Source organism: Salarias fasciatus, chromosome 17 (assembly GCF_902148845.1).
Source record: "Salarias fasciatus chromosome 17, fSalaFa1.1, whole genome shotgun sequence".
Classification (NCBI taxonomy): Eukaryota; Metazoa; Chordata; class Actinopteri; order Blenniiformes; family Blenniidae; genus Salarias; species Salarias fasciatus.
The window spans coordinates 2913180-2926756 of NC_043761.1; the positions used below are offsets into that span (position 1 = coordinate 2913180).

General features: G+C 43.4%; 1 protein-coding gene across 1 annotated transcript in view; it reads left to right on the forward strand.

The window, feature by feature from the left end:
* Nucleotides 1-11256, forward strand: part of cpm (carboxypeptidase M) — a 20363-nt gene extending 9107 nt beyond the window's left edge. The window contains exons 4-10 of the mRNA XM_030113997.1: nucleotides 2355-2527; nucleotides 5030-5129; nucleotides 6976-7081; nucleotides 7828-7998; nucleotides 8111-8263; nucleotides 8351-8499; nucleotides 8633-11256. Coding sequence (XP_029969857.1) covers nucleotides 2355-2527; nucleotides 5030-5129; nucleotides 6976-7081; nucleotides 7828-7998; nucleotides 8111-8263; nucleotides 8351-8499; nucleotides 8633-8890 — 1110 coding nt within the window. The 3' untranslated portion in view covers nucleotides 8891-11256. The remainder of the gene's footprint in view (nucleotides 1-2354; nucleotides 2528-5029; nucleotides 5130-6975; nucleotides 7082-7827; nucleotides 7999-8110; nucleotides 8264-8350; nucleotides 8500-8632) is intronic.
* Nucleotides 11257-13577: the final 2321 nt, after the last annotated feature.

Below are 13577 nucleotides of genomic sequence, written 5' to 3' on the forward strand. Positions count from 1 at the left end.
GGATGAATCCATGAAAGGCTTCTGACGCTCACAGTAAAAAAAAAATTTCAATTTTGCCTTTTGGTTCTCGCGAAATGACAATTCTTCAACCATACAAACGGGATAAAAATCTGCTGACTCACTGTCATGGCTGATCTAAAATCAGAGCTCACAGTGAATATGGAGGAGTTACACACACACACACACACACACACACACACACACACACACACACACACACACACACACACACACACACACACGGCAGCATCTGGCAGGCACAAAGTAAAGTTTCCTCTGGAGTTTTCTAGTCATTCTGTTCTACTCACCTGCGTTCTGTTTGACTCCATTCAGTTATCTTCTGTTCCACACCGAGTTTGGTTACATGGTGTGACGTAGTGACGTCCGCTGAAAGTAAACAAAAATTTTGGCGGCAATATTTCTCTTTCTTTCTCGAATAAGTTTGATGCTACAGCTTTGAAAATGTCCTCATTGTTCTGCTCCCGTCCATCCACTCTTTTCATTATATCCACCGCGGGACGCAGGCCACCATGTTGATAATAAATAAAATCACATCTAATTTACATAGAATTCGGCTCCTGAATGAGAAAAAAAACTGTCTGGTGTATTCAGAATTAAACCTAATTCCAAATAAAGATTTCATGTGTTTACATCGACATTTTAGAGCAGAATTAACCTTTATTTTGATTTAAAGAGGAATAAAAATTCCCATATAAATGCAGAGATTCTACTCTGCTCTTTCAAGATTCTCCCTCTGGGATGAATGAATTAATTCTATTTTATTCTAAAGCTGTGTGTCTATTGTTCTTTACTTTTCTTTCCAACCAGAGCGAGATTTAACAGAAACTTCACTTCGCTTCTTAAATATTTAGTTCACTTTGATGGAGAGTAAATTCCTTCATGAAGAGTTCTGATGATAGAACCAAATCTCTTCAGTCTCTGAGGAGGAAGCCTCACCCTCATTCCCTCCCACACACACACAGACACACACACTGTGTTTGATTTCTCACTTCTCCAAAGAGCACCTGTTGGTGGGCTTTGACAGTCAGAACAGTCTCTCGGTCTTGGAGTTCTCTGGACTTGGTCTCAGCGTGGTCCTGATCTGAGGCTGTTCCAGTCTCAGGTTCTGCAGAAGATTAGATATAGAAGGGCTCAGTATTGTATAATAATCACCTCCTCTGTGCTCCAGCGTCGGTTTATTGTTGCTGAAACCTTTAATTACACGACCAAACGACTGCAGGGAATCAGCAGGTTCACGCTGAAGCGTGGAAACGGGTTTGTGTGTTTTAGTGACGGCAGCAGAGAGAAAAGACACAGTTCAGATGGCCGGAGGCAGAGCCTGTCCTGACACGTGTGTGTGTGTGTGTGTGTGTGTGTGTGTGTGTGTGTGCGCACCATTCACCTTTCCCACCCTTCTCTTTTTCTCACTCCTGAGGCTTTCATTCATTCTCTTCTTTTTTTTCTTTTTTTTTTAATTCCGCTCCTCAGCGTCCAATAAAAAGTCGTCTCTTTCTGTCAGGTTACCACACACACACACACACACACACACACACACACACACACACACACACACACACACACACACACAAAGAAAGAACAGCTGCTGACTCGTCTCCGGAGTGTGTTTCAATTCCTCGCTGACTCACAGCAGCAGCTCCACGCCCGCCGATGATGGAAAGAAAGAATGAACGAATGAAAGGATGAAACGCAGCAAGAAAAAGGAGCTTCATGCCAAAAGGTTCAGCCTGGAGCTCTAAAACAACGGCGGACGTGTGAAACGTGTGACAGTTTACCCAGAATTCCACAAGTGACTGAAAAGACTCCAGCGAGGAAGCTAATGGAGTTAGCCTGGAAGCTAACAGCACCCTGTGAACACGTGGACCACATTTTGCTGTACTCTGTTTTTAAATGAGAATCTGACCTGAAACAGTTAGCGCTGTAGCTAGCAGCACCTTCAGCACGTCACATTTTTAATTTCATTATTTTACAGGCAACAATGAGTCGAGGGAGTTAGCGCTGAAGCTAGCAACGGCTTTTTCTCCCCCGTAGAACAACGGGAAGAGCTACATGATACAACTGTTTTAAAAACTAAAACTAGCAGACGGTTTGCTGCCGAGTCTTTAACCAGACCAGATTCACTAAACCAAAAAGAGACAGAATGAAGCAGGACCAAACGTTCTGCTCTTCATATCTGCAGAACAGCTGCGAACAAGCGAACCATTTGCAATAAGGCAACATTTTTCAATGCTAAAGCTCACAGTTTTAAATAACATGTGGTGTGTGTGTGTGTGTGTGTGTGTGTGTGTGTGTGTGTGTGTGTGTGTGTGTGTGCGTGTGCGCGCACGTGCCTGTAGGTTCTGGGCAGGGTCCTCCTCCTCCACCTCATCGACGACCTCGTGCGCAGCTTCAACAACAACGAGACGTGGGCGGTGCGACTGTTGCACAGCGTTCGGATCCACATCCTGCCGACGATGAACCCCGACGGGTTCGATTCCTCCAACACCGACTGTGTGTACAGCCAGGGCAGGTACACCAACACATACACACACACAAACACTTCACACACATCTGCTTGTTATAATCAATTCTGTGTTTCTGATTCTTTCCATTACTTCCGAGTTTTCCATTTTTTTAGACATCACTATGAATGTAAGTGCATTTAGAGCTTTTAAAAAAAAACCTCTTTCTGTTGTTAAAGAGAAATTCTCCGCTTCAACAAAACACAAAGAGTTCAGATAACGCAGAGAAAGCCTGTTTGCTATGAAACGACCAAACTATGCAACGCTCCAACGCCCAGAAGACTTTGATTAGCAGGAAACTGCAGATCCGTATCACATAGATCACAGTCCTGACGACTGTTTAGTCTCCTTCCTCTGGACCGTCTGAGTGTTTTCTGTTCATCAGAGGTCACTGGGTTGGACTGTCGGGACAACCTAATTAACTGGGCTTGTTTGGCTTCTGCGTGTGTGTGTGTGTGTGTGTGTGTGTGTGTGTGTGTGTGTGTGTGTGTGTGTGTGTGTGTGTTGTGTCACATGCTATATAAACTGAAATAACATTACAACATGAAATACCATCAAATGGCCTGTCGTAGCGTGACATGTCATGACATAAAAGTAATAACAGCAAAGCATCCCATCCCATAATGTCAGATCACAACAGATCAATCATCATATAACATGACAGAGCAACAAGTCACGATGTGGCACAAAGTCAAAATATCAAAAAATGTCAAGACAGCAAAAACACTCTGGCAAAACGAGTCCTGAATCACAAAAAGGCCTGAATCACAAGTCATGACATAAAAAGTCAAAAAGTCGTGACATAACAAAACCTGACACAACACAACAAAAAGTTCTGATGTAAAAAGTCAAAAAGTCACCACAAAACAAATCCTCACAATACAAAAAGACACGATGTAAGTCATGACATGACAAAAAGTAAGAACATGTCGACATCATATCCTGACAAAGCAAAAAGACAAAGTCATGACATCACTAAAAGTTCTGACATGAAAAGTCAAAAAGTCATGACACAAGTTGTGATGTAACAAATCCTGACAATACAGAAATCCACAGCATAACAATAAGTCCGACCTAAAACAAGTCACAACATAACCAGCTGTGAGTCGTAAGTCGTAACTTGACGAAAGTCTTGATCTAACAAAGGTTGTGACATAAAAAGTCATGACAATGTGTGGCAATACAAAAAGTAACTAAATGTCCTGCCATCAAAAATCCTGACAAAGAAAAAAGTCATGACAGAATAAGACATGACATCAAAAACTCATGACATAAGTTGAGACGCAATTCATGACAACACAAAAATTCATGATGTAAAAAGTTGTGACGATCTTAAAGTCCAGTAAAAACAATTCATGAATCAACCGAAAGTCAACAAAAAGCCACAGAAAGACAACAAATCATGACAGAAACTGACTGACCCACTCACGGGGTCACGAGGTCGTCAGTAAAAGTCTGCGGAGAACCATGTGGTCTGGGTTCCACCTCCTGATGGGATTCGGATTTTTCTTTCCTCTGCTGATGGTGGCTCTAAAACCTTCTCTCTTTCATTAGCAGAGGAGCCCTGAGTGTTTCCTGCAGTTTCTGTTTACGCCTCGCAGATTTCCAGCAGCTGAGCTCTGATTTCCCGCCGCCGAGCAGCTTTCGGTGTGAAGACGTCCGAACAGCAGCCGGCGTCTTTATGAAGCTGCTTTTTTGGAGAAAATCAAACACCTGCAGAGGCTTATGGCGCTGATAGCATGCTATCGAGCAGGAAAGCTCAGAAAAAACCTGAATCAAGTATCCTTTTCCAGCCCAAAAGCAAAATATGAATTTAACAGATGCAAAAGATTTGGTTGCAAACAGAGAGGGCATCAAAACAACTTGCTGTGTGTGTGTGTGTGTGTGTGTGTGTGTGTGTGTGTGTGTGTGTGTGTGTGTGTGTGTGTGTGTGGTCCGCCCGCATCGCCCCCTTTCCTTCCCTTTTAAGGAGAACGTCGAGACGTCTGAAGGCCAATCTGTTAGCAATTAGCCGTTAGCGACACTCCGGGCTAATCTGATCCCGTCGGATCATTAAGGCTTCGTCATCAAAATAAATGTGGCCTGCGATGTCGTCGGGTCATGCGATCACGCCACACACACACACACAACACGGGGATAACAGACGCAGTGAAGCGCTGAGGAATAAAAATACAGTCTGATGCTTTCTGATGCTGCAGCAGTAAATAATCAATCTGCTTCTCATGACCTCTGCAGCTGCTGTTCGAACAGTTTAAATAAAGAAACTCTTCCCTGACGGCCAGGAACTCCGTGGGAAGCTGTTTACACAAACACACACACTGAGTGTGCACATCCTTCTAGCATCCCGTCGTGTTGGGATTAATGTTCTCTAAACATCCTTTGGTTCTAAGCACTGACTGAGGTCATGACCTTTAACTTCCAGCCGTTAGTTTTACATTTCACACACTGTAAGTGTGTGTGGATGCGTGTTTGTGTGTGTTGTTTAATTTCGTGGATCTCTGTCCTGTCAGGTACAACGCCAACGGCGTGGACCTGAACAGGAACTTCCCCGACGCCTTCGCCGGCCTGAAGCGGCAGCAGGAGCCAGCAGGGGGCAAGAGGGAGGCTGAGGTGGGTCATGTGACTCGGGACTCGGACTACCAACCTCATCGTTGCTTCTCGACGTTGGGAATAAGATTTCGGAAAACTTTTTTTCTCCCGGATTTCACTTCATTTTGCTGATAACAGTGTGAATCCCTCTGCTGGCAACCACTGGTACTGCAACACACGAGCAAACGGGAAAAGCACATTAGAGTCATTTCTGTTCTTCTTGCTATTTATGTCGTATTGTAACATTTCTCTGCCCCTTTCTGGGACTTTTGTGTTTTTTTTGTGGCATTTGTGCATCTTTGTTGGAGTTTCTGCATGTTTTCGTCATGTCTCGTCTTTGACGATGGTCAGAATGTCCTCTGCTGGTGGCTGTTGGTACTGCACCACAGGTCACAGGTCAACACAGGTCACTGAAACATACCAGGGAATTGTTGGTTTCTGTCTTTTGTTTTCCCATTTTCTCTCTATTAGAGGTATTTTTTCTGTCGTAGTGGGACATTCGTGCCACATTGTGCTTGTTTTTCCTTTTTTTCTATGCATTTTTGCTGATTGTCTCTTTACATTTGATCTTTTGTGTTTTTTAGTCATCTCACTATAATATATGCCCTCAGTATATTTTTTTGGTATCATAAAATGGCATAAATCATCAAACTTAAAGGAATACTCCACCCAAAAAACGATTTGGCCTCATTTTCTACTCACCCTCATGCTGAGAAACACTCTGGAGCACTTTTTTGACGTTTCAAATGCAGTTGGAGATGTTTGGGGATTTTCGTTGTCAACAAACAGGGACCGACAGAGCCCGACAGAAAAAATGGTCCATAAAATCCACAAAACGTTCCCATTTTCCTTCATACTGCTCGTCCGCTGTAATCCAAGTGTCCTGAGCGTGTAACGTCCATAATTAATTCTTAACGAGGTCATTTAGTACATTTTAAGAGGCCAAACAGGGCGCTCTCACACAGCTCCATTGCATGTCTGCACGCGCACCCTGAACTACGGAAGCCGCGGCAGACCAAGCAACACGCTTGCGCGCTTTCAGCGACTACTTTTCTAAATTGCAAGCGTAGAAGAAGAAGTTCTGCTGTATATATTCTGCTGTGAGTGACCGAGCTGTGGACAATCACAAAAGTGATTGGCTACTGTTTTAAAGCTTTGAATTCGGTGTCCTGCTGAAAGGGCACAAGCGTGTTGCTTGGTCTGCCGCGGCTTCCGTAGTTCAGGGTGCGCGTGCAGACATGCAATGGAGCTGTATGAGAGCGCCCTGTTTGGCCTCTTAAAATGTACTAAATGACCTCGTTAAGAATTAATTATGGACGTTACGCCCTCAGGACACTTGGATTACAGCGGACGAGCAGTATGAAGGAAAATGGGCACGTTTTGTGGATTTTATGGACCATTTTTTCTGTCGGGCTCTGTCGGTCCCTGTTTGTTGACAACGAAAATCCCCAAACATCTCCAACTGCATTTGAAACGTCAAAAAAGTGCTCCAGAGTGTTTCTCAGCATGAGGGTGAGTAGAAAATGAGGCCAAATCGTTTTTTGGGTGGAGTATTCCTTTAAGCATTTTAGGGAAAAATAGTTTTGTCAGTCCAATAATAACATTAAAATGCTATTTTTTGGACTTTAAAGCTCTTGATTTTCCGTTGTTGCAACTCTGACCTCTGCTGGTTGTTACTTGAACTGCAGCAAACGAGACGTCAGTCACTTTTTATTTGGATTTTTCTTCCCATCTTTCTGTGTTTGTGTCCATTTCTCATATTTTTTTCTGAAGGAAACAGCAGCTCATCCTGCTGAACGGCCTGATTTATTTTTACGTAAACACCAGTCAGCAGGCCAGTCTGTTCATGTGTGTGTGTGTGTTCCAGACCCGGGCCGTGATGAGCTGGCTGCAGAGCGAGACCTTCGTGCTCTCGGCGAACCTTCACGGCGGAGCCCTGGTGGCCAGTTATCCCTACGACAACAGTAACGGAGGTGAAGCGGCGCCGGCGCCTCGAAAGCCACAGTTTAAAACGACAAGGACAAGTCAGCAGAGTTCCAGCAGTGTGTGTTTCACTGAGAGTGTGATCATCCAGATAGAGACCCGGACAGATGACGCCATCTGCTGGTGGAAACTACAGAAAAAAAACATGAAATACCTGGAGGGTTTATGAGTTTTTTTCAATCATTTTGTAGGATTTGTCTCTAATTTTTTTCAGGTTTGGGATGTTTTAGGCCCTTTCGGTACTGTTTTTGTTTTTTCTTTAAGTTCACAGTAGTTTTATCTTTATTCCTTTTTAATGGATCTTTTTTTTTTCTTTTTACTGAGCCATGACAATAATCATGTTTTTCTTCTTTAATGCTCGTGAAAACTGTAACTTTCTTGTATTTTTGTGTCAGTTTTTATTCCTTTTTTGAAGGATTTTGCCTTTTTATGGTCCTTTTGTCCTATTATCAGTTCGTCTTTTTAATCTGTCTGATTATTTTGTTTCTATCAGACTGTTTTATATCGTAATCAGTGTCTTTTTGTTGTGATTTTGTTCTCTATGTTCTATTTTTAGATATAGATGTGTATTTTTTGCTCACGTCTATAGTATAGTGGACTTTCTGTTGAATTGTTTTTTAGTCATTTTTCATTAGTTTTGGTTGTTTTTGGTGGTTGTGTGTCTCTTCACGGCAGCGTTGTGAACGATTGTCGTCGTTTCTTTTTATTTTCCACCCCGCTGCCGCGAACCCGTCAGGTCAGGAGCTGGTGGGCGGAGCCAGCGTGACGCCCGACGACGACGTGTTCGTCCACCTGGCCAAGGTTTACTCCTTCAACCACGCCTCCATGCACCGAGGGGACGAGTGCCAGGAGGGGAGGCCCTTCCAGGGCGGGGTCACCAACGGGTACCACTGGTACCCTCTGGCAGGTGTGTGTGTGTTTCAGGGGGTAGTCAGGACACGATAACGACGTATGGACTCAGTGTCTGGAGGTGTGTGTGTGTGTGTGTGTGTGTGTGTGTGTGTGTGTGTGTGTTCCAGGTGGGATGCAGGACTATAACTACGTGTGGGCTCAGTGTCTGGACGTCACCCTGGAGGTGTCCTGCTGTAAGTTTCCTCCTGCCGCTGAACTTCCTGCTCTGTGGTCGGAGAACAGGAAAGCTCTGCTGGCCTTCATCCAGCAGGTCCACCTGGGTCAGTACCTCACACACACACACACACACACACACACACACACGCTCTGGTAAGGTGTGCACACGCTGACGGTCGCCGTGTCTGCAGGGGTCAAAGGTCGCGTGCTGGACGGCTCGGGCACGCCGGTGCAGAACGCGGTGGTGGAGGTCAGAGGTCGCAGGAACATGTGTCCCTTCAGGACCGACCGACACGGAGAGTATTACAGGCTGCTGCTGCCCGGGAAATACAGCTTCACTGTGAGCGCACGCACACGCACACGCACACACACACACACACACACACACACACACACACACACACACACACACACACACACACACACACACACACACACACACCCCTCTGACTCCGCCCCCTCCCTGGTTTCAGGTGACATACCTGGGCCACGAGGTCCTGACGGAGACCCTCAGCGTCCCGCATGGTCCCGACGATTACTCCGCCATGAGGCACGACTTCCTCCTGCGCCGCGTCGCCGTGACGACGGGCGCCGCCCCTCAGAACGCCACCAGCAGCATCTGCAACCAAACGCCGCAGGAGCCGGCCTGCGGCGGCGCTGCCGGCCACACGGTCGCTGCCCGCATCACCGCGCTCAGCCTGCTGGTGGCGCTGCGCTGGCTCATCGATTGATGCCAAAGAGAAGCAGGAGCAGGAGTCTCCGGTTCGATTCCTGACCCTCAGGGAATATAAAACAGGAAGTCCTCCGGAGGTTTCTGGACGGACGCCCCGAGTCAGCGCTTTTTTTCCCGCCAAAAACTGCTAAATTGGCGGGAAAACGTTGAGGCTGGAGGTGGTTTCAGACCCGAAGGCACAGATTCAGATTCAGCCTCCATGAAAGTTCAGCACACGTCAAGAAAAGCGGATGAAAAGAAGGAAAACGAACTGGATTCAGCAGCAGCTGGCGAGGATTTACCCGACCAGCCGCCGAAAAACCGAGGAGGAAATGGAAGAAACGGAGGGAAGGCGTCCAAATCGACAAGAAAGATCAAAAGATCAAGAATGAAACTAAAATCAATCAAATTATTAAAAATAAGATTGAAATGTTAAGAAGGAACTCATATTCAAATAAGAAATTTGAAATGTAAACAAACATTAACTTTCTGAATTTATGGAAAAAGTTAAAAGTAATGAAATTAAGATTTTTTACAGTAAAGATAAAAATATTGTAGAAATATTGTCACAACATTCTTAAAATCTAGATTTTAACAATATTTTAACTCTAAAAGAAGAAAAATATAGAAATGATCCTGGATGACAGGACAAAATATTAGCAAAAGAAAAATCTTCAGAATGTTGCCTTGTTAGGAACTCATGCAGGTTTTCCTCCGTTTCCATGGAGACTTTGCGTTTTCAGTGTCGCGGTGTGAACGGGCGCCCAGAGTGCAGCAGACGTTTTCAAACTTCCTGTTTCCTCCCGTGAATCTCAGGTCTTTAAATCGAGTCTCAGGTTTCAGTCCAGCTGATTTAATCTGCAGTTTATTACTGTCTTTCTTCAAGCCTTACAGCGTTTCTACCGTTCAGAAAGTAAGAGTGACTCAGGCGCCCCCCAGTGGCTGTTGCATGTATGACAGAAACAACGGTGAGAATCTGGTGAGATTCATTCGTTCTTTTTCCCTCAAACTTTATCAAACTACGATTAAGCCTCAATATTAATCTCTTTTTTTTTCAATTGTTCTTACTAGTGTAACATCTTTAATTTTTCTGTTGGTAACTGCATAGTGAATAAAACTCAAGCCCTTTTTTTATTTTCAGTGTTAAAAAAAAAGTGTTTTTGCAAACCAGGGGAAAACAGACTCTGCCTTCATTTATTCAAGTACCTGGATTTTCTAGAAATCTGGCGCCTTCCAGAAGCTTTTGTAGCTATGATGGGAACAAAACTGAAAAAAAAAAGTTTTTTTTTCTGAAAACTTCAGGTTTTTAAGAACAAAAAGCAGACGCCATGTGATTTAAATATCACAGGAACAACGATGAAAATGAGGCGATGCTTCGGAATTATAGGAAATCAATTCACCTAAACTTTTATTTTCAAGTCAACACTAACATCACAGAATTAAGAAATACATTTTTGTTCCTTTAAAAGCAGTTCAAGTGAGATCTGTTAACCGTAACCCTGATTTGCAGAAAACAGGTTTGTTTCCTCCTTCAAGTGTCTTTAAGCGAAAGAAACAGAGTCTGTGAGATCAGGACAAAACTCCACAACAAAACCCGGGATTTCTGTACGAAAAGCCTCTGGAGACTTTCCCCTTCCTCACAGCAGTAAACAGGTGGTAAACGCTGATCCTCCAGAAGATGGAGCGTTAGTGTGTGAGGAGTGTGTGTGTGTGTGTGTGAAGAGTGTGTGTGTGAGCTTGTCGGACCTGATCCACCGATGAGGAGGAAGTCGTCCCCGGAGGAGTAACCGTACCCGAGTGGAGGCGCTTTAAATATAGCGCTCGCTGTTTTTAGCGGCGAGCGGACGTCACACCCGTTAAATCAGGTGACAAATCGTGAGCGCACCGCGTCCTGCGCACCGCTTCTACCCCGTGTGGCATTTTAGCTGCTTTACGTGCCGCCATCTAGTGGCGATTTTAACAACAACGGCAGCAGCGTAGTTTAGTAAGTTCAATTTAGAAAAAATTGCCATTAAAAGTGTTTTTTGCGTTAAAAATTGAAACCAAAAAGTAACAAACAAGTTTGAGTAACAAACAAGAGTTTCCAGATATGTAACTTCAGCAAACCACAGCTGTATAAAAGTTAACTTTTTGACTGTTTGTTAACTTTAACATTTAAAAGTCTGCATCTTTTGGGCTCTGAAGGATGAAATTAATGTCAAAAGTCTTCTTTTTCTGGTTGAAATTGATCGCTAACTTCAGCAGGAGACAAAAGGTTGTGTTTGTGTTGCCCTCTAGTGGTTGCTGTAAATATGACAGCAGCAATGCAGGAGGCAAAAAAAAAAAAAAAACCTGCATAAAGAGTGTGTGACAGTCTGGCTCAGGGGGGAAATCCAGGGATGTTCAGGTGGAATAATGACATTAAAACACAAAGTATTAAACATTTAATTGTTAGCTAAAAGTTATTTTACTTTACAAATGGAACTAAAGTTGATGGCTTCATTAAATGAGGTAATGTGCACAAACTCAGATCATAAATGTTTTTTTTTTTTTTGCTAGTTTATTATCAAATTGAAGAGAACTTTGAATCTTCAAGGCTCTGACGTTTCCATCACATGAACAAAGAGAAACAGGCTTCTGCCAGTGAGATCGGACTAAAGCTGCCCTCTGGTGGTCGTAATGATTATGACGACAACAAGGAAGCCAATATGGTTGGGGTCAAAGACGGTAATAATTTTTAAAAAACGAAATAGAGGAAGATGATGATGGTGTTTGATCCCTGTTGTTGTCATAAATTAGAGCATTTTGAGGTCTTTGATTCCATCAAGTTTTTTTTTAATAATCATCACAAAATCCTGACTTTTTAACAGCGTCGATATTTTTATAAGTTTCACCAACCAACAATGATCTGTCATGTAGCACAGTGTTATTAACCGCAACCAACCAAAACGTCATAACAGTGTTAACCATGTGTGTGTATTGTTGTCACTATGGCAACCAGGGAATGATACTGTATCTACTGTCATGAATGTTGTGAGAATACATTATTTTCATCATCTTAAAAAGTTTGAGGATTTGAACCCCGAGCAAAAAAATGTTACGTCAACGTAACCAAACTACACCGCTGGCAAAGTACTAATGTTGTGTTTAATACTGTTGCCATTGCAACCACAAAAAAATACTAGCACTCGAGTCCTTGGAAAGCCAATTATTGTTATGTTAATTTATGACATTATTAACCCTGATTAACTTAAAGCTAGGGTCGGCAATCTTGGAAAACTAGCATGTAGGCCGAATGTAGCATCTCCCAAGGCTCCGCCCAGCTCCCACCCTATTGGAGGAGCTCCCGTTGGCAGTGAACGCACTGGACGCGCGGGAGCGCCACTTGCACGGAGTTTGTGATCACCTCCAATTTTATAAACCTTTCTGACTGCCGCACACAACGTGCATAGGAGCGCAGCGCGCCGCTCCGCTTCCTTCTATTTTTCACGCGAGCTGCGAGCGCCTTGGCAACGCGCACTGAACCAGGGCCAGTGCACGCCACTGAAATGTACGCGCAGGGGGCTGGTAGAACAGCGAAGGGATTTGATTGGTTCCTGAAGAGCGGTCCGCACCTTATGATTGGTCGGAGTTTTTACTGTCCTTTGGCCGCGACAGTGGTCAGATTTTTTCTGCACCTTTTTCCGTCAACATAATGTATTGACTTCTCCCAGGGGGCGAGGAGCATTTCACTCAGTATGACAAGAAGTGCTTTTGGACAACCTCGTCTACCCTAGCTTTAATGCTTTGTTACAGTCTTAACTGTGTGTTTATTGCTGTCACCATGGCAACCAGTAACCACTGGATGTAGAGTAACTCAAATTTATGTAATTTTTACAATCTTATTATGACATGAGTAAGTACAGGCTTGGAGCGTAATTAGGTTCTCTGAACCTCATCCAGTTTCACAACTTACTTACCAATGTCACTGGGTTAATTGTTTGATTATCACTGTCACCATGGCAACCAGCAATATAAGAATTTGCTGTAACCTTTTTATCATGTTACTTTCCTGCGTTGTTAAAATGGAAATAAGAAAACAAAAGATTCCGGGTTTTCCAATCCAAATGCCACCAAATCAGCACTTTGTGACAGTGTTACTGTTACCATGGTAACCAGTTAGAAACATACTGTACTTCAAAATGTTGCCTTTAACGAATGAAGTGGTTTTACCTCACAACGTGAAGCGATTGTTACTTACGGTTGTTTGTAGGTTTGTTGAGGTGTATCAATGTAGCTTTAAACAAACAATTGGTAAATACACCTGTTTGGTTGTTACCATGGCAACCAGTAGAAAGTATATGTACTGTTGTAACAAACGCGTTTCTCATATTACTTTGTGATGCGATTTGCTTGTCTTGTACGTCGAATTGAGATCATTCTTTGTTAAATGTCTCTGAAATCGATACACTGTCACAATGGTAACTGTGTGTAGTACAGTCACCATGGCAACCAGTGAGCAACATATACGCAAAGTAACCTTGTTCTCACAAATAACATATTTCACGTCATTTCTTGTCATCATCACTTATTTTTTTGTGGATCCAAAGATTTCAGTTTCGCTAACATGAGTTAGACGATTGTAACAACGCTTTGTTGACTATCACCATGGCAACCAGTGGAAAGCATATGTTTAGTATTTGGTTTAAAAGACTGAACTTTTCAAAACATAATCATTTAAGTTTTTT